The sequence below is a fragment of the Mugil cephalus genome, chromosome 13 (genome assembly GCF_022458985.1).
Source record: "Mugil cephalus isolate CIBA_MC_2020 chromosome 13, CIBA_Mcephalus_1.1, whole genome shotgun sequence".
NCBI lineage: Eukaryota > Metazoa > Chordata > Actinopteri > Mugiliformes > Mugilidae > Mugil > Mugil cephalus.
The window spans coordinates 5681452-5707583 of NC_061782.1; the positions used below are offsets into that span (position 1 = coordinate 5681452).

General features: G+C 41.4%; 1 protein-coding gene across 2 annotated transcripts in view; it reads left to right on the forward strand.

Moving 5' to 3' along the window:
- The first annotated feature begins 1331 nt into the window (after nucleotides 1-1331).
- LOC125019199 (gamma-aminobutyric acid receptor subunit pi) overlaps nucleotides 1332-26132 on the forward strand; it is a 46505-nt gene continuing 21704 nt past the window's right edge. Inside the window, exons 1-2 of one of the 2 annotated variants that reach the window (XM_047603758.1) lie at nucleotides 1332-1618; nucleotides 11180-11269. In XM_047603758.1, the coding sequence (XP_047459714.1) occupies nucleotides 11217-11269 (53 nt within the window). In that variant the 5' untranslated portion in view covers nucleotides 1332-1618; nucleotides 11180-11216. Of the gene's footprint in view, nucleotides 1625-11179; nucleotides 11270-26132 lie in introns of both variants that reach the window. The other variant, XM_047603757.1, reaches the window with a different exon arrangement.

The following is a 26132-nucleotide window of genomic DNA, read 5'->3' on the forward strand; positions in this document are numbered from 1 at the left end:
ACCCAGAAGCTGAGATAGTTTGTCAGATAGAAGTGTAATTATTATGAGATCAGTGTAATTATTTCTTCAACCTTAATGGTTGTGGCTGTAGTGAACTCTTTTCCTTTTTTTTTTTTTTTTTAAATTTCATTGACTCAGAGTGAAAGGGAGAAAGAAACATCAGATGGCAGAGAGATGTCTGAGACACGTAACAAGACGGCCAGCCTGGGCCAAATTTAAAGGTGGCAAATTCAAGGAGTCACCTGGTCGCATGACCTTTGGATTCATAGCACACCCTGGCAACTTAGTGTGATGTGTGAAATTGTGAGTTTCTCAGATGTCTTCCAGTTCCAGTTTATGTCTGTTGATGTCTTATGGATTTAACTGATTACCATAATCTTTGAAAGCCACTTTCAAATCAGATTATTTTTCCAGCGTCCTATTCTTGAACTCCCTTTCTTTCAAATACTCTATAATAATTCATATTCCCCATTAGAGGTCAGGCTCTGATGAATCCTGCTCATCCTCAGAGCAGTTGTCCTGCAGGTGGACGCTAACACAACCGTGCATGGAAGCCATTCACTTCAGCCTGCTGCTTTAACACTCTTCAGCTGGAGGGATGTTAGAGGAGCTTCACCTTCTCCCGCTTGGACGGTGGCTTTTACAGCGGCTCCGGCGTTCTCCTGTCAACGGAGTTATGACACACACATGTGAGCTAAGATCAGATCAGCTGCTGCCTGAATGACCGGCCCTCACTCCCCTTGGGGTGGTCTAGATGGAAGAGTTCCCAGTGCACCCAGGCAAGAGGCAATGGTGGGAGCTGGGGGGTGGGGAGCCCTGGAGATGGCTGTCGAGCTCCATCCATCAAAAGCCAACACCTTGCCACAATGCCCAGCCCCCCCAACCCCACCCCCACCCACCCGCCCAGCAGCCTGTGAGCTTCCTTTAAAAGATTTGACAGCAAACATTTTGTTTTCTTTGACTGATGGTGATTATAATGTATAACATATAATAGCTCGAAGTGCTGCTGTGAAGCATTAAACGAGCACTGACATGATTGTAGTCACTTGATTTCGTCACAGTACCAAAATAGGGGCGCAGTGGCAACACAGTTGTGCATGTGACGTGTGTCCATATTAACTCAATTATTTAGCAGTTATTTTTTTTGGTTCGGCTTGATTTGTACAAGTGTGCACCTATTTCCCGTTGGAGTAAATATTTGTCCTACGCGAAAGACAGATTTTAAAAAATAATAATAATAATTTAAATCTTCACACATTTATCTGTGGCAAGAACTGTCGTTTTCCCTCCTGTTACAGGCGCAGCACAATGCCATGTTTTCTGGGATTCATCCTGGGCAGCTTTGGAGACTCCAAATCAGCTGCGACTCCATGGCGTGCGTCATTGCGCAGCGGCGCGTTCAGCCCATAGCGGTTAATGGGAATCCGCTGACAGAGCACAACCAGTTGTTGTGCGGGCATATGTGTGCACGTAACAGCAGGTGCCGTCTTAAAAACTGGATGGAAGCCGCGGTTACAGCATAGCTGAACTGAAGGGAGAAGAAAAAAACTCTTACATTACGGACTCATACATTTCCAGGATGCGCTGCAATGAATGACGCGCTCGCTTCGGTCTGCAGGTACAGGTAAAGTCCTCGTTTATAACTTGACAAATTTTGCATTTCTTCTTTCTTAAACGATGGTGCGCACCTGTTAATGTTTGCAGCGCCTCACATTTTGGCGACGTTTGTTGAGTTTTCTTTCGTGCGCCTCTTTCTCACTGTCGCACATTTGATCGCGTCCAGATCAGACTGGATACCAAAGTCCCTTCATGGTTTAAACTTTAATGTACGGAACGACCTTTTATTTTTTTAATTAGATGACATAAAAAAAATCAGTGATATTTTCGTGTCTATCAATCCTAACACCGTCTCTCTCGGTGTTACCTAACAGCCACACATATGGATACATGGGTTGTGTCTACGCCCGTGCGTCTCAGCGCGTGTGTGCGCGTCGCTCCTAAATTCTCAAGCTCTCAATTAAATCGAGCTGTGTAAGCTGCTGGTGCACCGGTGCGTGTAGACGATTCCCATCCCTGGTGTGAATGAGGGTTAGGAGGTTAACAAGTTTTTACTTAACCACGCAAACACGCCTCTAAATCGTTGATTGATTTTAACTCCAGGGCTCTTTTTTTGGGGGGGAGATTGTGCTATTTTTTATTTTTTTTATTTTAATATAAGAGGAACGTTGAGGTATTCCAGCTGTGATCAGGTGATAAAGCAAACTGTCACCTTTAATAGGCCGATTTTATGGATGACAGTTATCATAGTGACAAGAAGGTGAAGGTCAGCAATGAATTTAATGGAGACCCCGGAGGTGGCATAGTCTCAATAGGAAGTGGGTGGTCCAGAGGGAGAATTCATCAGCAGCTTCTTCCTGTGGCCATTTGAAAAGCCAGTCAAACCTCAGTCCTTATCAAGTTAAGCTGTCAAGTCAGCAGACAAAAGGCTCGTGGCCATGCTGTGATTGCCCTGCGATAAAAAAGAAAAACTGTAATTAAAATCATGCTAATGCTCCGTGAAGCCTTATGGTGAGTCCTCCCCTCAGTTCCTGAACCACATTTACCACGGCGATAATGCCCGCAATCAGCGGAACAAGCACAGATTGTGAGGAATGCTTAATTGGTGAAGGTTTTTTTATTTTTATTTTTGGGTGCAAACCGCCGGCTCCCTTTCAGATTCAGCTCCGCCAGCGCAGGGCCACAAGAAGGGAAGGGAGAGGCAAGAGATTTGCATAAATAGAGTTGTGGGGAGATAATGGTGAAGGCTCTCTGTTATCTTCAGAACTCCAGATCTGGGAGTGGTATTTTCGCTCTCCTTCAGATAGACAACCTGGACTATTTTGTTAGATTGCAGCTGTAAATAACACATCGACACGTTGGAGTGGATGCGCCTCATTGGGTGCGTGACAGGGCCGTCTTTGTCTTCAGTTTTCCATCTCTCTATTGATTTTTTTTCTCTGTGCACTTCTCTTACCTGCTTATATTGACTGCTTTTTGTGGTCTAGCAAACAAAATGCGAACACTGCCTCGTGTTACTGCGATGGAAGCCGGCGATTCGTCTCTGCCACTCAGAGCGCATCGCTCATGTCAGGTCCAGACCTCATGACCCCGGACGCAACATTTAACACAGTCCAGGGTTGTTTACAGGACAGGTGCAGACCTTGTTGCTGGCCAGCGTAATTTGATAACATGATATGATGGTATATACAGTATCCTCCTGATATTATCCATCGATGGGCGGTCACACTGTCTCAGTGTGTCTTCGTATTGGCCGGTTTCCCCACAGGCTGTTCTTTTCCAAGGTTTACACTTGAATCGTAACCAAAGGACCAAAGGTGTAGTCGCACATGGAGCACGTGGTTCATGATGAAATCCACTTCATTTGTCATTCATGCCATCATTTCTTCAATCCATACCTGTCTACTCAAACATCATGATTTGTTTTCAGATACAACTTATCCTTGAAAAAAACAAAAACAAAAAACAAAGTCAAACAAAAGTGCAATTTTACGATAGGTCTGCATGGTACTGAGGGTGTGAAAGAACCTAGCAGCTCCATCTGGGGGAAACTTTCACAGAAATAGCATTGCCAATTTTCTAAAAAAAAAAAAAAAGACGAAAAGAATGTCAAAAGTTCGACGGGTGATTTTTACCTTCACGGTTATTGCCACATGGTTTTCGTTGTGTTGCTACTGTTTGACTTGCGTGGGTCCTTGGCTACTTTGAGGCTGCTCGCTGACGTCACCAAAGGTGAGAAGTGTTCCCTGCTCCGACCCCTGTTTTTTTTCTACAGCCACGTGTTCAGGTGATTTTTGCCTGGCGTCATCATAAATAATGATTGTTTGACTTTAGCAATGGCTGGCTACACATATTTATCCTTTGGTACTAGAGCTATCTAGGTGGCCCTGGAATTTGCATGTAAATCTTATTTGTCAGTCACTTGTCACAGAATTTCAAGTTTCATTATTTAATTTTTAAGAAGCTATTCATTAAAGATTTGCAAATATTCTCTCCTTTTTTTTGCAAATTTTTAGGGCACCTATGGCATACCATTTTTGTTTTATATTTGAAAATAAAACTGCCTAAATTTACCATGTATTGTACCTAAAAAAATTAAGGGCATTTACAATAAATATATACTGTATAGCACTTTGTATTTTGGAGCATGCAACACCATTTTGGGTAAACATCTCCTTGCATCGTCCTTTGTCCTGAAATCCCTAGACCACATCAAACCTATCTACGGTATGCATGTGTACATTTATTATTTGTCGTCTTTTGGTCCATACTTGTTCTTCGTCACTTGTATCAGAGTGCTCCAACAAAGATGTCAACACCGCATGCAGGTGCATACTCATCGTCAACTTTCATTATTTTTCAATCACCCTCCCTCCTGCATATTATCCACACCACGGCCGCATTTGCAGTCGTGCAGAATTCCTCCCTATAGCGTATGTTTAAGCTCTAATGTTGCTTGCTCAGCCTCATAATAAAGCACCGTGATGGACACTAGAGACCCGTCATCTGGTGTGATGAGAAATCAGTCAGAGCTGGAATCGAAGCTTCTAAACCCTCAGATGAAACGGGGGAGGAGGCCTCCGCCCAGACAAAGCCCACAGAGTCCCTAATGTTCCTCTAAGACGCTGCCTCTCCGCGTTTGAAAGAGGGAGAGACTGAGAGAGAATGAAAGTGGGACTGAGAGGGTGTCTGTCGGGAGGTGAGCCGAGCAGTCCCTTTCATGTACAGTACTCCGAGACGCTGGCTAGATGTGTGTCGTGAAACTTAAAGACCCGACAATGACAACACGTCTTTGATGACAGAGATGAAAACTGTTCTACCACACAGCAAAATGCTCCACTACTCTGTTCCGTCTCCTCCACATTAGCCATTCTTTTAGAGCTGTTTTCGTTTCAGTGGCTAGAATCTTTAGAGGTGGAACCTCTAAAGATTCTAGTTTGAAGATCTAATGAAAGGGAGCTGGTCTGAAGTCGGGCTGCGCACAAAGCACTGTGGCTGAAATGCTTTTGTTTTCAAAGTAATGGAAGAGCTTTTTCTTTCAAACACATTGTAATCATTTTTCTGAACATTGTTATATATTTGACTCTGGGCACTTAGAATCAACACCTTAAAGTGCCTTTGGTGTCACTTGGATTGTGATTCGCTAACGACTGACAGAAAGCGTGTGTATGAAGTCTGTTTCTTGAAGGTAAAATTTATAATCAATGTAGTTTCACCACCTTTGAGTTATCTTTGAGTTTTCACATGACTGGATGGAAAATTATTAGTCTGACAGCACATTCTAACATCTGGTGAATCTCTGAATAAAAAAATAAATCTGCTTCAAGGCGAAAAACTCTGTTTGATTATTCAAGCTGAGTTTTGACAGGACTATTTTTGGCTGTGCTGGTTTTATCCAGAAGTTCAAATTAGGTGGTACAGCAGGTTTGCTATTATTTACTGTACTTTTAGGGATTTAAGTCGTTGACCAAATCAAAGAGCCATATCAGCATAGACTGACTTCACAGTATAAAATGTGTGTGTTGTACTGTATACTGTACAACATCAGCCGTATAATAAAACACAAGGGATGTACAAATCTGCTGCTCCAGGTCCTATTCATAGGAATAAATGTTTCAATTATCTAATGGAATTGTTCAAAAAGCAAAACACAAATTAATCTGCTAACCAGTATTGTGCACAAACTATTGAACGTCAACGTGTATGTTCACTGTGAACATAACGATTTGCAACTAAAGAACATGAATATGTGCCCTGGCACCAATTTTCTTTGTTAATATGGCCCAGAAATAAAGCTAGATACTGTAGATAAAATAAACACTAAACGTCTATACCAGAAGATTTGCATCGAAGTTCTAATTGTTCCAACATCGTCTTCTTACTCTGCCCTCGTTTTCACAACTTTGAAATTGGTTGTTGCTCCTTTCCCTTCCATTATGTAACCAAGATGGTGACCAGATGTCCACCAATAGATTATGTAATAATAATAATAATATATTTGTATTTGTGGGCGTCTTTCAAAGATCTCCAGGTCACCATAAAAAAGAGCAATGCATGAAACCTTAAAAACAAAACACAATGAAAAATGAAAGACATAAAAAGTATATAGTATATAAAAAGTATATGAGACAAAATAAGCTATTTTAAAAAGATTTGAGTGTTTTCAGTCTGGATTTGACAGTCGTCAGGAGACTCATTGTTACGGATGTCAGGTGGATGAGGGGAAAAGTGTTTCAAAGGTATGAAGCTGAGCGACTGAAAGCTCTGAAATCCATAGTGGATAGTCGGATAGGCGAAGCACTAAGTTGGATGGCCAAGGAGGATCTGACAATATGGGATGAGAGGGTGTATAAAACTGAAGAAGCTCAGACAGATATGATTGAGATTGGTTGTGAAGGGCCTTGAAGGTAAGTAGCAGGATCTTCAACTCAATACGAGATTTAAAAGGAAGCCATTGGAGCTGCTGAAATTCTGGGGTGCTGAGGTGTGTGGAGGGACTTCGGGGATGAAACGAGCTGCAGCATTTTATGGAGACATTATATACAGTAGGCGATGCATGATATGACATGGGCATGGACAAGAATGACAGTGATATTTTGTGCTGGGGATGGGCCAAGTCGATTAATATTGCAGAGATGGAACTAACTGGACCGAGTGGCATTGTTGATGTGGGGTTCTAGTGATAAAGTGCTGTCAAGGATTACACCCAGACTCTTAACCTGAGGGGAAGGAAGTACAGCAGAGTTATTGATGTTTAATGAGAAACTGTCAGCTTTGGCCAGAGTGGACTTGGCTGTGGGAGAAATTTCAGTGAGACAAACCGATAGAAGAGTATAGAATAATAGAGCAGGGTGTCATCTGCGTAGGAGTGAAAACGTACTTTGAATTTATGGAAAATATTGCCAAGAGGATGAAGGTAAGCGATGAATAGTAGGGGACCCTGAATGGAGCCCTGGGGGACTCCTCTGGTAACAGGGGAGGAGTGAGATCTAGTGTTTGGGTCCTGGAGTGTTTCAGCTGAACAAATTCTGTGCGGGGGGGAAAGATATGATTTAAACCAGTCATGACAGGTGCAGGTGATACCAGTGGGGGCAAGTCATTCGAGGAAGATGTTGAATATAGTAGATGGTGCTGTATTTATACAGCTCTTTTTTACCTTTTGGTACTCAAAGCACTTTACAGTCACAGTGACACATCTTCCCATTCATTCACACAAGCACAGACATTTGCACCCCATGGACCAGCTTGAGGTCCAGTGTCTTGGGGATCGAACCACTAACCCTCTGGTTTATGGATAACCCACTCCACCTGTCTGCGTAGACCCAGTTCTGCACTTAAAATAGTGTAAATGCAGGAATATGAAAGTGCTTATTTCATATGATTTGCTACCCACCCACAGGTGCTTTCAGACCGTACTGGCATTTTCAAAGTTCCTTCCACTTATGGACAAGGAACCTCCCTTTTCTTGGGGCTGCATTGCAAGAATTGTGGACTAGTGCAGTCTATAGAAGGCAATATCATCCTCTCCTACTTCAGATAAGAAGGGAAATCCTATCCTTAGAAAAATTGTACAGAACTTTTAGAACTGGACCAACAGTGAACTATGCGGCATTTTGTGCCAGTATCTGTTTTTCTATATTGAGTAGAAGTGACGTTGCTATACCAAATGCCTATCGGCTGATTTGTCACAGCTCTCCTATAGGAGGTGCGAATCCAAACAGATAAAAGTCCTTGTAGGTGCGAAGTTCTCGGGGGAGCTGCTCGGTGAGTAGTCACCCGCAGGCAGTCTCCCAAACTGTTTGATCTGAAAGCACCTTTTAAGGCACCTATCACAAGGTTTCCACGCAGGTGTTGTACAGTATATTTCATGATTTTGATAAACCACTAGCAGAAATACCAAGAAACAACACTGCTTTAATCCAGTACATCTCAGCGTTGAAAGAAATAAATGAAAACAACCACAGGATTTATGTATGGACTAGCAGCTTGGGGGCCACAAAGGTTGACGGGCAATTGATGTGACTCATCCAGCGTGCCTTGAATAAGTACCTTGAAGTGCAACAAAGGAGAGAAAAGCCAGAGAATTAGATGAAGTGACTCAGTTCTGCCTGCCTTATCTTTTTATATGTGGTGCTGCCCTTTTCAAGTCAGCTTAAAATCAAACGGTTGGAGTCACAGCTGAAAGACAGGCATCACTTTACGGAACTGTTACCCATTCTCCCACGTCAGAGTGTCCTGTCATGATGGTCACTGAGCTCAGGCAGATGCCAGGACAGTCCTGACAGACGAGTTCTGATGACTGAAGAGTGACGAAAACCATGCTGTGACAGCGAGGACTGCCTAGCTTGTGGCACCAGTAATCCAAGGTATCATTTCCTGCGGTGTCTGACAGCAGAATGTTGTCAGTGGGGGTTCTTTGGGTCCTATGGGTTTAGGGAAAGAGTATCTGTGGATCCTGTAGATACGTGATCATTATCTAGTGAATTTAGAGGCCAGATCATCACCTTGTGCTTTTATGTTTTGAGTCGTTCGTTTTCCAACAGTACTCCGAGCAGAACATTGAATTGTCACTGCTATTCACGTCTCCTGTCAGTGGTTTTAATGTTGTGTTTAATGAGTGTATATGTTGGTTTGACAATTAGGGTTTACACAACAGGCGTAATCAACATCCAGCCCTTGCAATGTATACTGTAAATGTAAAACGAACAGTCGGCAACCTGTGGGTAATTTATTCACATCTGCCAAAAGATCAAAACGTAACACGGTGACAGTGACAGATGAATCTAATTTTGCTTGGAATGAAAACCAAACATAAATGATCATACAGTTTTCTCATTTACTGCCTGGCAGCGTCACATCCACTCACTCAGGGTACACCGACACAAAGAAACAAATCAAATAATGTTTGCGAAGCAAGTCACAAAGTTTCTTACAAGGACAGCTTTGACATGTCGAGCCCAGACGTTTTCCTGGAACGAAAAATCAGCAGTAAACACGGAAATGAATTATTGAACAATATCTGAATGTGAATTTGTACGATTAAAGAGATGATTGCATTTCGTTGGAAGGGCAGATCTGCATGTTACTGGCTTGTTAAAAAATACTTCTGGCATCTGTGAATACACTCTATGATACCGATAGTCTTTTTTACATTACCTAAATATCAGGCATTCACATGGACTATTATTATATCTCTGAATTGTCCTCTTGTATGAAAATGAGTCAAACATTTGCAGAGTTTTCAGAGCATAACTTTGTCAAACAGGTTTTAAATGCCTATCCCCTGATCTCCTTAATAGCTCTCCGGGTTACTGTAAAGTGCTTTAATGTAACGACTGAATTGGTTCCAGGTGAGTGGGCTTGATTCAGTCCTTTTAATGCATTAGTGAGCTGCATGCACAGATAATCATTTGTAATGACAGCTCACTGCAGGAGCTCGAGTACATGGTGAAGGTGAACAGAATGCCAAGGAAACTATTTAACCTGCACAAGAAAGAACAACGTCAATCTTCTATTATTTAATTGATTTTTTATTTATTTATTTCTTTTTTTTTATTAAACTCTGATTCTTTACTCTTTTAAAATGATGAAAATACTTCCCCATTGATTCCTGTAACTACTACGTACTGCGCACTAATTGTGTTTGAATTGCATCCCAGTTCATGCTGTTTGTGTGCGGTACAAACAAACCAAGCAATGTTTTTATACTTTAGGTGAAGTTAATTTTGGGACTTTAAGGCGACCTAAATACAAGTAATATAAGGAATATAAAATTAAATTTGCATAAACACTGGAAACTAAATGGAGCTAGCAACACCCCTAAAGCTAAGCAGGCTGGAGCTTTAACGACAGATATAAACTTAACTCGGGAAAGCAACTCAAAGTCATTATTTTAGGAAAAAATATAGCAATAATAAAAAAAAGCAATTTGTAATTTCTTCTTTTTTTCATAATCACAATAGCAATCAAAGTTTCACTTTAATTTGAAGCTTGGAATATGACAATAATAGAGACAAATGACAGAAAACGTAGGTGGAGGGATGTGCCGTTACTCTGGAGCACATGCTTTTGACATTCACAGAGTCGCCCATGAGTCAGAGTGCATGACAGGTGAATGGGCACATCGGCAGGGAGTGAAAGCGTCAAACACTCCTGCATTTCTGTCAGGATCGGTCATGCCATTTATTGCAGTCTATCTGGCTGTGACATAGCCGACAGCAGAAAACAGGAAGTGAGCCACGCTGCGTTGCCACAATGCATTTTCCAGCTGCTGCAATGCCTATGAGGAATCTAGTACTCGCTAATGCATATATACTGCACGGCATATCTACTTTATTCTACATATTGCCAGTGGTACTGACTGTCATGTCTTGCCCACAGAAGTGTTATCGTTATGTTATGTAACCAAATATGTAGAGGAAAAATATAAAGTTACCACTACACGTTGCTATAAAAGCGCCTTCAGTGCCACTTCTACAGAAGTTTGCTTTCAACTTTATGTTAAATATTTCCTTAGCCCTGCTTGCCATCCACAGCGGTCGGGTCTCGCTGGTTAAGTCACTCTGGTCTCTGAAGGTTTTCTGTCTGCTTTCATCTTAAGAAACGGAGAGCCGGGGGAATGTACAGGAAACAAGACGACTCTCGGAAGGAACCTTCGTTATTAATTTTCACACAAGTCGGAGGCTTTGCGCTAGACTTTTAGGGGGGGTCATTAATGAGAGGTCATTAGTCTGTGGAGAGAATGTCCCTGTGGCATACCAACGATGTTACTTGTTATGTGTGATTATGAAATACGTCAAGGAAGACTGTGTTACACCCTGGTGTTTGTGGGAGAATCTGGAAAAGACGACCAGAGAAACCGCTGTTACCTGAAATAGATGTCATCTCAGTAAAATAAAAAGTGGAAGTGTAGACTATAAAGATTAAAAATAGGTAAGGAGGAAATAGGGCACAGATCCTCAGCTGAAAGAGGAATGTCTAGAAGTCACAGGTACTATTTTGCCTCCCTGCTGAGATGCATCCAACTATTTTTAAGGGGAGCACAATCCACATATTTTGAAACTACTATCATCACTTCTTTAAACTGTGTGTTTTTGTTGTTGTCTGTGTGCTCTCATTCTAGGTAAACTCCAGCTGGTGTCTCCGCTCCTTCAGCAGCCATGGCTCTCTTTGCATCTGGAGGGACCGTGTTCACCATCCTCCTCATTAGCAGGTAAGACCACGTATAGGAGAAGAAATACAACGTACGACCGCAAAGCCTGTCTTAACGGCCCAGGAGCATAATCAGGCCGCGTCAGATTCTAATTTGTAACAAAGCCAAAGCTTTGTATGCGGCGAACTCAGTCGGAGATAGAGAGGTACTCACTGGAATCATTTTCTTGTGAGGCATCAATACTCAATAAGAGCTCCCCATGCATCAGGCGAGATGCATTGAAATTCCATTGCCACTTTGAGCGGGACCGATGAGGCAGGATCCAGCGCTGTATGCATCAGTCACTGCCTACAATTGGTGTTACAATCCCTGCAGAGGTCATATGGAGAGAATGATGGGATGTCTTGGTGCACATTTGTCTGCTGAGAAGCCTCTCCTCCTCTTGCAGCTTATTCTCAAAGCACAGAGTGCACTTTACACATTTTAGATAAGGCAAGCCCTCTGGGTCCCGCTCAAATCCTTCTAGAAGGCATTCTCTGTGTGGAGCAACGCTTCCCATACTGTAGCGTGGTAGGTTTTACTGCTCCACTAGTGTGTTGCCAGATGTCGTGCAGTAGAAATGGACTGAATTAATGTCATGAATCTGTGAAAAGTAAATACCCAGAATAAGCTCTTTGTTATTTATTGTTATTTATATATTTGGTGTTATTGGTAACGTTTCAGCCCTTTTTTGAGTGGAGGTAGCACCATTACACAATTAAGTGTGCCAAACCACAGCCTCACCGAGCCTGGCATGGCTGTGGATTTATGTTTCAGGCTTATGCGTTGAAATTATAATGATGGGAATAAGAAGTACAGGCAGAAGGCAGTTGCTGCAGATTAACCCTTCATGCGGAGCTTAGAGGTTGAAACACAAAAGCGTTTCCGAGAGGCATCCATCATCGACTTCCATTTGAACCTCGAGGGGGCTTACCGTGCAGTTTTGCTCTGTGATGCTCGGCTGATGAAAAACAGAGCAACCTTATTTTTGTTTTCCCTCTGTCTAACAATCTGCAGCCCGTCATGAGCTAATTGGTTGTTTTCGAGCGTTCTGGTTAAAATTGATTGGTTTGACTTCAGACTTTCGGCCTTTAGCGTCAGTTGTTCACCTGTATTTACGAGATCTTCGAGTCAGACTGCAAGTTGTCAGTAAATAACACGTGAACGCTGGAGTCTTGGATAACCTATGCGGAGGGAGAAAGTCTGCCGCCATTTCTTTTTCTTCTACTTTAATAGGGCTGGACATCACTGCTACACTTGCACGTGTTGCATGTGACTAATCAAACATCAGGGTTTTGGATTTTTTTTATCTGTTTTCATTTAGTGCAGAATATAACTGATATAACCTCCGTGATACAGTGTGTGAAGGCCCTGGGAAGTTGAATTACCAGGATCTGGAGCCCATCAGCGAAAGGTCTTGGTACTCAGTTCCGAAGCTTTGATAGCTTTAGTGTGATTAGGAAAGGCCGCCCGGCCTTTGTCAGCTGAATACAAATGCATAGGTGTCATTTTCACCAGGGTTCACAGGCACATTATTGACCCAGCAGCTTCACGAAGACGCCCCATGACCTTGGCAATACCGCTGCCTCAGCTACGAGCAAACAAGTACCTTGTACCTTGCAGGTCACAAGCTACAGCAGTGCAAGCTCACGAAGGGTCGCGAGAGTCACACATTCATCGGGTGGAAACGGCTCACGGAGACATGAATGGCCTGTTTGAGCTGAAAGATCAATGTTTTATTTCATTCTGAGGAAACAGCGCACCGCCGATACAGCTCCGCCATAGGAGACGTATTTGTGAATGACTGACTGTCAATCCAAGCTCTGATATCTTCCTCCTCTCATGTTTCCGTGGCTCTCACTGAAAACCCTGGCAGCACTGAAGCATTGTTTTTCTCCCCACGTAAAAAAAAAAAAAAAAAGAAAGAAAAAGAACAAAGGACAGAGCTGAAGAGGGGAGGCTGAGGATCACAGCTGAACTTGTTATTAAGAGAGAGGGAGAACAAAAAAAAAAAAAAAGGAGACCGTGTCAGCTGAGGTAGTCATCCGTGGCTTTCGCTGGCAAACAAAGTGGGCTTATTTATGGATTGTTGGCTAAGCTCAGCAATGGTGCAGACCACACATTTGATTTAAAGTCACCTCATTTCTTTTATGTGCTGATAACTAGGTGAAAACAGGGTTTTAACTAGACGATCACACTGAGGCTGGTGCATTTTAGTTTAATAAACCAAAAAACGAGATTTCTTAAATACCAAATTAACTCCGATTTGAATTAACCTAAGTTATTGTTGGTCATTGTTTTCAGGGAGAGGTATATAGAGATGTTCAGAGTTCTCATTAGATCTGTATTTCTTGTGGAAATGGCCGTTCTTCCACTAAGATTTTATTGGCTTTATTATGGCACCGTGCTGCGCTGCACTTTTGACATATTGGCCAAACCGTGTTGGAATGGTCATTATGACGCATGTATCAGCAGACATAGGGGCAAAAACACTGCACATAATTGGATAGTCTTTTAAACAACCAGAGTCATTTTGTTCAGATGACATGCACGTCTACATTACAGTCTTTCTTTTTTCACCACGCAAAGTCCTTCAGAACAATATGGCTTTACTGGAGAGTAATCAGTTCCCAAAGGAGTGGTTCTAGACCAGCTTTCCACCACAAAAAAATCAATGGAGGAAGAAGGTGGTCTGGATTCAGGGCTTGTTGTACAGCTAAATCCATATATATTTACCAAGTTCTGCTATATTAGCTGTTTCCCAAAACATCCTCCAGATACAGTTATGTAATCAATATGGTTTTAAAGCGGAGACTCTCAGCTAAAATTTGATGGTATTTGCATCCAAACTGGACGAAGGGTTTAGGAACTGCAGCTCCTGTATAATATGTGCCCACCTCTTATTCAGGGAGCCAAAAGTAATTGGGCAATTGACTCAGAAGCTATTTCTTGGCCTGCATAAGCTATTCCCTCATTAATCATTCATCATTTAAGCAGGTAAAAAGGTCTGGAGTTGATTCCAGGTTTGCATTTAGAAGCTGTTGCTGTGAACCTACAACATGTTATCAAAGGAAACCTCATGAAAGTATAACAGGCCATCCTTAGGTTGAAAAAAAAAAAAAATGAAATCCATCAGAGAGATGGCGGAAATGTTAGGAGTGGCCAAGACCATAATGGTGGATGATTGTAGGACCCTTTCCACTTTGAAGAAAAAGTGCATTGGACGGGTCAGATGGATGATGACCCAAAACATAGATTCTGCAATGGCCGAGTCATTCACCAGATCTCAACACACATTTCATTTTCTTAAGACAAAACTTAGGGCAGGAAGATTAACAAAAAAAAGCATCAAATAAAGTTCTACAGCTGCAATAAAGGCCTGGGAAAGCATCACAACGGAGGAAAAAGAGTGGCCCCTTCAGACCGAGCTAAGAAATATATTAAAATTAGTGTATAGGGCTGCTTGTATCCAACTGTTGTCCCAACCAGACTAGCAATGTGTAATTAAGGGTAGGTTAGCATCGCCAGGCACCTTGGACGGGATAACAATTACATGCAAATGCTTAACTCTAATAGGAGTTGTGGTGTAGCTGGTTCCAGAAATATCACATGTAAAAACAAGTCTTTTTCTTAGGAAGTAGTTAAAATGGAATTATTGACAAGGAGGCAGAGAAGAGCTCATTAATGAGAGTTCTACTAGCGTAAACTTGTCACTCTAATAAAGAGCTTGTTAATGAGACCACTCCTCTTGACTAAATGTGTGTTGGCAGATACACTTGCTAATTTGCCAGAGCGTGAAATGGGTGACTTGTGTTAATTCACCGTGTAAACTGAGCTTACTAGCAACATTGCACATATGTGGTGTTTTTAACTGGACTGCAGAAAGAACATTTATTGACACAGCAACAGCTCAAATGAGCATTGGGCCAGTGTGCGTAAGATGCTAAAAGGAAGAATACATATATAAAAAAAAATGTATTATCAAAGGTCAATGCAAGACAAAACATTTACATATTCTAAATTCATAGTATATAAGGAACATTTTGAGATCAGTGATCCTCTGAGCCAAAGCAACACAGCCCCGCTGGGCCTCTCGTGCCACGCAGTTCGTATTATCTAATTTTTTCACTTGAGTTCACATGTGTTTGGCAAACACAGCATTATCTGTGAAAACTTTCCCAAATTCACTAAAGACCAGGAGAGAACCAGAAATAAGAATATGCTGCAGTGGATGTGCTTTTTCAAGAACCATTTTTTTTTTTATGTAACCTCCTACAGTCCTGCTAACGATTACTGGCCTTCGATATATATTGTTACAGTTGTAGATGGGCAGTGAGCACCAAACGCACATGGCATCTGCATGTGAACAAATCCAAACATGCATGCCATCATTAGTTAGGTCGGCTGTGACCAAACAATTACTATTCAGGGGAAGGCTTTAGTTCAAGCTTAGGTTTAATCCGTAATAAAACCAAGTCATTTATTTGTTGAAACCGCCTCATGTTAAAAGGCTGCATTCACGATTCTGCATCCAGGAGTGACTGCGTTCCTCTCTGCGAGCCTTTTTAACAACCCACATTTACGAATGCAAGCTACAGCATCAAAGCAGCCAGGCTTGATTTCTTATTTAATCTCTCTCAATAGAGGCTTATTAATATGAAGGAGCGCCATAATACCGCATATAGGCAACCAACAGTTTCAGAAATCACAGACACAATTTTACTGAAGCCTATTACAGGAAGATTAAAGGCTTACGCTACGCTTTCCTTGCTTTTACTGCAGAAACATGACTTACCCCTCTGTAGAAATCCATTCTATGTCAGCTTTTTTTAAGTGATTGTCACTGCGGAGAACAGTTACCCCTATGCTTTGATAATAAAATGCTCAGATTGTCTCAGACCTGACACCACACATAGGAACATCTCAGGACTTGAGAAAACTTACTGCACCACCTCGTGCTTTGTTTTTTCAAGTCAAACCGTTTGTAGAATGACAGGTTAAAATGCCCCCGAGTTGTTAAAAATCTAACTGTGAAGGTGTGTTCACATGCAAGTACCTGGGGATCATATCGGATCTGACACTGGACTTGTTTAAGCACTCTGATCCCTGAGAGTGATCCTCAGTTTTACTGCTCCTGACAAGTTAATGCTCGAGGCAGCTCACTGATGTCAGCAGCTACCAAAATACAGCACCACCGATGTTGCTGAGTTGATGCAAAGTGACTTAAAACTACAACCAAATTTGTTACAGCGATTGCAGCTCCAGCCACAGGAACGCGTGAAATATCCTCAGCATTACTTATGCATGTTACTATATTTGTTGATCCTCCGGCTTTGATATGAAGGGTTAGTTAGAAATAGGCCAACAGTCACAAAAAATATGTTTAAAACTATAGGATTGTATTTTCTTTTTCGTTCAGTCTTTGAACGTTACAAAGCTAAAATGGTCCGATTTTACCCATAGCTTCGAATTAAGCTCTACTGGTGTTTTGCTGGTAACTATCTTGTATATGTGGGAAGGCAGATCAATGGACAATCTGTTCGACAGAGTCTTCCTCAGAGTTAAATAATGAGGCAAATCAGATTCTTTTAAATATCACAAAACCACTTCACTCTATACGACGGCAGCTGTTGGTAATTACTATGATTTCAAATCCATAATTTGTCGTGGGAAACTAACCAGTTCTTCATGTTCATTAGGTTTAATTGCTGGTCTCCTGTTTGGAGCAGTATCTTCTCTCCATTGGCTTTGTCTGTCATTTTTATTTGTCACTGCTTTGTTGTGGGAACATTGTCGCTTACTGTTTATTTTCCACCACTTTCTCACTCTAGAACAGATTATAATATATTGTTAAGCTCTCTAAGCTACGGGGCAGATCCTACTTATTGGCCTATTTATTCCTGTCACAGCAATTTGTCGTCAACACATTGGAGACAACGGAGTGGGAGCAATGCGATGATCTGTGAAACAGCCACTGCTATGGTTTTGACAAAGTAGCTATATTTCATCAGCTTCTTTCCACCACAGAAACATTCAGATTAACAAGAAACTGTTCGTGAAGGGGGGGCTGAATTTAGTTCATTGGTTAAACACTTTCTTCCGAGCTGAGACTTCTTCAAAGGATTAACATTACATTAGGATTTGATTGCACTCCTGCAGCGTAGATGGAAACTGTGACAGATGTTGAAGTTTAGGATTTGGAATCGGATAATTTGAAGTCTAACCATTGACCTGATTGAACTTTTGTGGTGCTTCTGTCCATGTCAGAATCCCTAGGAATTATGTTCCTGAAAATGATCATTTCTGTCCAACACTAATGCAGGAGAAACTGTGACTATAATGTATCATAAGGTAAAGCAAGGTTGCTTTTCTGTTTAAGATCACGATTTATTCCCCATTCTACTGTCAATATCTTCTTATTTATATGCTTTATTTTCTTAAAGGTTGTTAAAATGAACTGAAAGTAACTTTTACTGTATGTAAAAACTATGGATTGCAGAACATTTTTTTAAAGTTGACACTACGTGGTGAAAGTCTATTTGCTCCCCGGATGCAGCCCACCTGAGGCTGCAGTCCACTGAAGGAATTTTCCCATGAGGATGGAGCAGGAGATCAGCAGACGGATCGGAGCGGCGTCTGCAGTGATGTGGGAGCTTAACTGATCTGTTGTGGTGAAAACCAAAAGGCGAAGCTTTCAATTTACCGGTCGATCTACGCTCCAACCCTCACCTATGGTCATGAACTTTAGGTAATGACCGAAAGGCCAAAGTGAGTTTCCTCTGCAGGGATGGCTGGGCGCAGCCTCAGGGATAGGGTAAGGAGCTCAGACACATGGGAGGAGCTCAAAGTAGAACCGCTTACTCGTCCACGTCGAGAGGAGACAGTTGAGGTGGTTCGGGCATCTGGTAAGGGTGCCTCCCGGGCCCCTCCCATTAGAGGTGTTCCAGGCATATCCCACCGGAAAGGAGGCCTTGGGGTCGTCGCAGGACATGATGGAGGGATTATATCTCCCATCTGGCCTGGACAGGGCTGTCTGCTGAAGCTGCTGCCCCCGCGACCTGGACCTGGATAATCGGAAGATGACGAGGACGAGGGATCAATAAAAGAACAATAATAATAATGAAGAGAATAAAATAAGTCACACTGACTAGTTGCTCATTATATCAATATTAAAAACACAGTAGAAAGCAATGCTATGCAGCAATGAAATCTATATTTTTGGCCTGAACACATATACTGAGAACAAACAGCTCATGTGTTACATGGTGTGTGCTGCAAAAGTATTAAGTAGCTCACCCATCCAAATAAATAAATGAATTAAGGTGTTCCAATCACTTCCGTGGCCACAGGTGTATAAATACCGCAGACTGCATGTGAAAGAATATTTCGCACTCAGGAGTGAATTCCAACATGGTACTGTGATAACGATGCCACCTGTGCAGCAAGTCCCGTCGAGAAATTTCCTCACTACTAAATATTACCCCACTGTCAGTGGTTTTATAACGAAGTGGAAGCGTTTGGGAATGACAGCACCGCAACCACGAAATGTCAGGCCACGTAAAATGACGGAGTGGGGTCAGTGGACGCTGAGGCGAATAGTGCACAGAGGTCTCCAACTTTCTGCAGAGTCAACCACTACAAACCTTCACATGGCCTTCAGACTAGCTCAAGAGAAGTGCACAGAGAGCTTCATGGAATGGGTTTCCATGACCGAGCAGCTGCATCCAAGCCAAACATCACCAAGTGAAATGCAAAGCGTCAGATGGACTGAAGTGCCACCAGTGGACTCTAGAGCAGCAGAGATGTTCTCTGGAGGGAGCAATCATGCTTCTCCATCTGGCGATCTGATGGACCGATCGGGGCTTGGTGGTTGCCAGGCGAAGGCTACTTGCCTGACTGCACTGTGCCAAGTGTGAAGTTTGGTGGAGAGGGATTATATAATAAGAGTAGAAAATAAGTTGAACAAAATAAATTGGCGTACGCCACAAACACGGGTAGACCACTAAAATCTGCTAATGATGCACAAGCCTGCTCAAATCAATCAGCATCATTCAAATAATAATAAGTCAGTGCAGAACAGGACATCCCATGTCCTTGAATCCCAACTGGGATAAGGAAAATCTCACCAAATGCGCTTTTAATGGGAGAAACTTTGTTGAATCTTGAAGAAGGGACCCATCTTCCAGGTCGAACCGAGTTACATTATGTAACTTATGAAGAATATAGCATGGGACGAAGTGTGGAAACTTCCATGTCTCACTATACCCCTGCGTCACATGACCTCCTCTCCACCAGCAAGACCTGGAAAGGTGACAGACCAGACAAACACGCGAGGCAAACTAATGCCAAGGAGAGATCAGAACCCACGCAAAGGGAGAGAAACAAATTAAACATGAAAGCCTGGATGGGATGCATTTTGTAATTACCCTTTGATGGTCCTTAAGTGCATTCGGCTACAATTTCTACAGGGATTTTGATCTGGCATCCAATAACGTATTAAGATAGAAGCATATTGGAACTCATTGGACATGCACATCATTGTAGCTTTGTTTTTGCTTCGTCACTTCACTTCATTACTCCTTACTCTATGATTTCTCAAAATAAAACAAGTACGGTTCATGGTAACTAAATGGCAAAACACAAAATCATCAGTCGACACTTTGCTGCACTTAATGCATGTGACCGTAGGGAAATAGATCAAGATCAAATTAATTTAATTGTTATTCAGACTGAATTTCAGTCAGAATGAAATGCTGTTTTATGCAATCAGCGTTCAAACCTAAACATAAAAGCAAATACATGTGAGACAACATCAGACACACATACATACATATAGACATTATAAGCTGCATGAATATTGCACAATGCAAAGAACATTGCACATCATTTTCAGTGGCTGGGCTTTGCAGTGTAAGAAAGCGATGAAAAATGGCAGCACTGTGGCAGATTGCAGCAAATTTTCAATAGAAGTCAATGGTGAAAAGTTACGTGATCTGATCGATGTACAGTAAATTCTAAATGTCAGGGCCATACATCAGAAAGCTTCAAGCCTTCAAGGTACCTCTCCAGTTTTCTGGAGTGATCCATTTAATTTACGTGATAAGTAATTTAATTTCCAATTAGAATATTTATTAAAGCTATACTGTACGTACTCTATCTATGCATAAGCTCCTTTTAAGCTCTGAGGTCTTTTTCACATCATGGGACTACAAAGCTGGCACCACAGATAACGTTCTTATTAATTAATTCCAAGCATAGATCTTATTTTGGCCTCACTTTGAGTTCCTAAAACTCTCGGAGGTTATGTAAAAAAAAAGAAGATTTAATAAAGAAGCACGTTGTCACCATAAGAGGGTTGTTACTGTGGCTGATAGCTTATCCCATGGGGGAGGGACAATCACAGAGGTTTATCTCCCTCAACAAGAGAGCCAAGGTTAAAAGCCTCTCAATAGCTGACCCTTTTTTGTCTGTCGACACATCACAGCTTTACAGGCTTTACTCCGTGATCCCAGGATAACATTCAAAAGTAGCGGCATAATTGAGTCATTACCTGAGGGTGTCGAACAGGCAAGTTTAGAAGCTTCGAAAGATTATTTTAGATCTCATAACCCTTCAAAACCGAACCGAAGCTCATGGTTTTTGAATTACTGTAACTCACAGTGTGGCTGAACATTAGGAAGTTGTGTTTTTTTCTAGAAGACCTTTGTGACATGTCGAGGGTATAACTAACTTCGTTTACACACCAATTCCTCCAAACAACTCTTTCCTCCTGGGGAAACCTGCAGCCAACAGCAGCAGTGCACATTACTGTAGTAGCATATTTTTTTCCCCCCAGAAAGCTTCCCAGCGTTCAGCCATACTTTGAATTTTATCCATCAGTGCATCATTGCAAATACCGCAAGCTTTTTTAAAATTTTATCCATAGGTGGATGCTTAGGTCTTAAAGGGTTAAAAGCATCGGACAACCAAAAATCAAAATCTCAAATAACTCAATCATAAAAGAAGCGCTCATTATGTTGCTTTTAGCTTGTTTATACAGTAGTTTTAAACATGAACTCTTGTTAAAACAGGCCTCCTCTGGTTCCAAAACAAAATGCAATGCAATCGGAACCAGTTGTTTTCCATTTTTTCCCCCTTATTTTGAATTGTTCAATAATTTTTTGTTTAACCTTGCTATAATTCGTATTTTAATCTACAGTTTGCCTTTGCTATAGTGCATCATATCGAGTTTCAAGTAAATGCACAGCTCTCCACAACACAGTTGTATTAGTTCAGTCACATATAGTGTTGTTTTGCCTCGCAAAGCATGTATCAGTTTCCACCAACACAAATAAAACCTCACTGTACACTAACTGCCCTGCACCAAACAGCTTTATTATGCTATTCATCTTCGTTTTAAAGTTTCCTTTTCAGAGTATAAATGTTCCTAAAAAACACAATATGTAATGCAGTTTGCAATGCAATTTGGACTTGGCATTTCATGTGGACGTTACTAAGACATGTACCACCCACCTAGACCAGACCAGGCACCTCCAGCCCAGAGCAATGATACTCATTGATGGCAGCAGTCATCCCCAGCAGGATGCAGCCTGACACAGACACACACGGAAAACAGTTTAGGAGCAACTTAATGAAACATATTATTTTACATTTGGGTTGTTATTGTACATTCCTCGCCCTTTTTCATGGATACAAATGTGTGATGTACCTTACTTTTCTTCTAGATCTTTAAATGCAAACCGTACAGTAACAATCTTTTCTGTAGCTCTAAATTAAGCCTCAATTTGCATGACTCCCCCCTCCCTTGTGCTGTGCACAGATGCCTGTGGAAGAGAGGCATCCATTAACATGACGTCTAGTCTGTTTCATCTGGTGTTGAAAAGAAAACGCAGCTAATTATCTGCTGATTGGATTTTTATGGATGGTTAAATACTGTTCACAACTAATCTTTTCCTTTCCTCAGTAATGGCATAAATCTGTATTGGACAAGAAAAAATTCCACCAGTAATTATAGAGTACCCACGGATGCATAAAATGTATTTTTAATGATTTCCAACTTGTGAATTGCAGGATGGTACCGAGGGCTTTTGTCAACAACACAGTTCAGTCCATTTATTTATATTTAAAGAATTAGCCCATGGTTCAGTTTTAGTCGTTTTTATGACCATTGAAAACACTGTAAGTGATTGAACACAGATGAAATTGAGTTACTCAACTGAGATGTCTCAAATTGATTCAGTCGACTTTTAAAGCCAAAATCAATGCGTGGTGAGGAACTGCAGTACAAGATTCCAGTAGCAGGGAGTGGTGAAATGTGCGATAATATTTTCCAAAATGTCAAACTATTCCCTTGAACAGATAAATGCGTTGTTGAGTACAAAATAATGGCTTAAAAATGTGTCAAACTAAAGTGAGACACAGTAGTTCGGCAACATCGACAGAAAGATCAAAGGGAAGCAAACTTGGGACCATACGGGTCACTGGTTTGAATCCTTTCACATGCATGGCTGAAGAGTCCTTGAGCAAAGGATCTAAACCCTGATACTGCTCTCCAGATACCTTGCAAGTTGTTGTCCACTGCTCCAAGTGTGTTTCTTCTTGTGTGCACGAATGGATTCGTTAAAGAAGTGTCGCCACCCTGGGATCAAACAAAGGATGCATTTTCTTTTCTTTTCTTTTCTTTTCTTTTCTTTTCTTTTCTTTTCTTTTCTTTTCTTTTCTTTTCTTTTCTTTTCTTCATTTCAGTCGACCTTTAGTAACAATCTGGAATCGTCTGTATGCCAAAGCCATATTGAGCAAATCACACCTGTGGGTGCCACTTTGAAAAGGGAAGACCCAAGACATAGTCCCTGAAGGCAAGATGAACAATTAAAACTCAACTTAATGAAGATTTTCAAAAATAAAGAACAAAAGGCAAAACATTGATCGAAGAAAGCAAGATAGCCTAACGCTAGAAAAGCAGGATAAACAGCAGGACAACTTGACAAAGCTAAACAGACAACTTGACAAAGAGAAAGACAGGGCTACAAACACACAAGAGCAGGTGCAAGGTAGGGCATGAGGGGTGATGCACAAAGAAAAATAACAAGGGTGGGGAGAAGTGGCTCAGGGATCGTAGAAGAAAAACTAACTGAAGAGGATGAAGAGACCAGGAACTTCTCCAAATAAAATAGGAGAAAATCCCTATTTGAAATATCGGAACCAATACAGACACCATGACATGTGCATGTAGGTCACGTTCAAGTGAAAATGGATCGGTCACGTCGGCCCCTCGCGCCTTTCACTTGTGCACGTCGAGCAAGTCATGAAAAATGGGAAGCTGTGCTTGGTTGAGGGCGGCAGCGGTTTAGTGTGAATGTTTGTCTCTGTTAGCCTTGTGATGGACTTTTATAGGGTGAACCCAGCCTCTCGCCCAATGCCAGCCGAGACAGGCTGCGGGCTGCAGTGACCCTGAACAGGATAAGCAATTATAGATGATGGATGGAAGAGTAGATTTGCTTGGTTGGTTGGTTTGGGGTCCACTGTGTTGTCCTCATTTGTAATCTGACAAAGCACATCACATCCAGACAATACTTCCTCAAGTCACCTGAAACATTGTCCTGCTGTTGTTGAGACTTTTCCCACCATGAAACTAAAGTCAGAACCTGGATAAAATTCTGGGCGAGTCATGAATCCCCCTTTCAAGCCACACTTTCCCTGATTTATATTGGAAAAAAACAGACCCTAGAGCTACAGAGTGCGCGGTACATGGTTCCTGGAAGTCAGAGTTTCTTCATGTCAGTTAAACCTTTTTCCTGAGAGGCATTCAAATTTGCATCCGTCAGTGGAAATTGAATTATCTCGCAGCAGTGGGCATTATTTTCTTAAGCGTTAATGAAACGGCCGAGGGACCTCTCGCCTGGGTGACTAGCAGCGGCTTGCAAGAGTCAGAGAGACTGTGTATGCACACAATTACTTAAAAAAAAATAAAGAAAAGAAAAGAAAATGATGATGAGTAAGAACTGGATCTATGAACATCGGACTGAAAGCTGGCCATCAGCGTTCCTGACAGCGGGCACACGAAATCTGCATTTAATCACTCAGAAAAACAACGTTTTGTTGAAATTCGCTCAGTCAAATCTTGCATCGTTTAGTCTCGGGACAGACACATGCGTCTGTGCTTTCTCTTTTGTCAAGATGCTTCCCACTAACACACACAGACAGAAACATACTGGAGTTAACACACGGACAGGCCGAAAAGCTCACATGAATAATGCAGCTAATTTACTGTGTGATTCAGGAAACTGGAGGATTTTTTGATTGCCCCCATGTTGTAATTGATTCGGTGCAGTGTGGATATGAGGGGACGTGCAAAGCTGATTGTGAAAGTGAGTAACACTTCACCCTAATTGGCCGGGGGCGATGGATATAGTATTTCATTGACAAATGTCACTCTTCAGTAATCAGGCCTGCGTCTATGGCTAATGAAATCTGTCAGAACGTTGGAGTGGAAAGGCTGAAGTGCTGCACACGTGTATCTGTGATTATTAAGACATTCAGTTTAAAATTAAATTAAATCTGCTGTTTCTTCGCTCAGTTTTAAAACGAACCTGAAAAAAATGGATGATGAGTAAATTAGCATAATGACATATCTTTTAGGCCAGAATGTGTCTTGTCTGGGTTTATGAAGTTGTGTGTTTTATGTGTTCTATTTTTTTTTTTTTTAAATTTTAAAATGTGAAATATCAGTAGTACGTACATCTCATATACTTTTCCTGCCTCCCTGCTAGCCTAAACTTAATGGACTACAATGGAAATAAGTCTAGTGACTTCATTGCATCATCATTGTGCATTACATTTGCTTAAATTTATCAAATGAAATCAATCAGTCAATCAAATTTAAAATAGGAGGCATTTGAAGCACTGTGATTTTTCCAGTTCCATTAATTATTTATAACCAACTTGCATAGATAATGTTATAAGTAGTGAGTTTATGCCTCTATCAGAGGTAGACCACGTAACTTACGTGCATAGCCTATACTGGTGCGAGCCATTTATACTTGTGTGTAGGGCTGGGTGGTATGACCAAAAATGTATATCAATGTACATCTAAAAAAAAAAACTTCCATGCATAATCACGTGTTTACAACATTTTCTACTGGTTGAGAGAGGAATTTATGCAGTAGATTGACTAAGGATGGACTATTTTACTGTGATGATGAGTAAATATTGTAGAATAATCCCACACTAGTAGTACAACATTTTTGCTTCAGTTTTGCTGTGTTAGCGCTGACTGCTGATGTGGAAATCCAGTGACATTTACAGCTCGGAGATAAAATTAAAAGAATTACATGTCATCAAGATGAAATGAAGAATCAGGGACAATTACAGTTTCATTTATTTTGACATATTTATTCTTATTTACTCATATTTAAACTGCTATGTCTATAATGTCAATAGCAGCGTGACTGTCTACTGTAATAACTGTAGTCTGTGTGCAACATTTTTTTTTTCTCATTCAGAAAATTGGAGATATTTTCAGGGACAGCCTCAGCTGGGGGACAGGTCATCCAAAACTGTCCCCCGAAATCGGGGACGTCTTGTCTCCCTAAAAAAAAGAAAACAACACGGCACCTTTTTTGTGGCACAAGTCTTCTTGTTCTGCGGCTTCATTTTTCAGACCTTTCCATCTTCAACACTGAAAATGGTATGAACCCAACCCTACTTGTGCGCTTGTGCTGAATCTGAAGATGAGTCATACAAATGTTTGCATCTCTGAACCAGCTTAGTAAACCTGGTGTTGACGTGTTTTGTCTTTACAAACCAATCAATTTGAAAATTGTGGAGATGGGGAAGCAGCCAGAAATACTAAAGCGGAAACACGCTACTACCAAGCGGACCATTT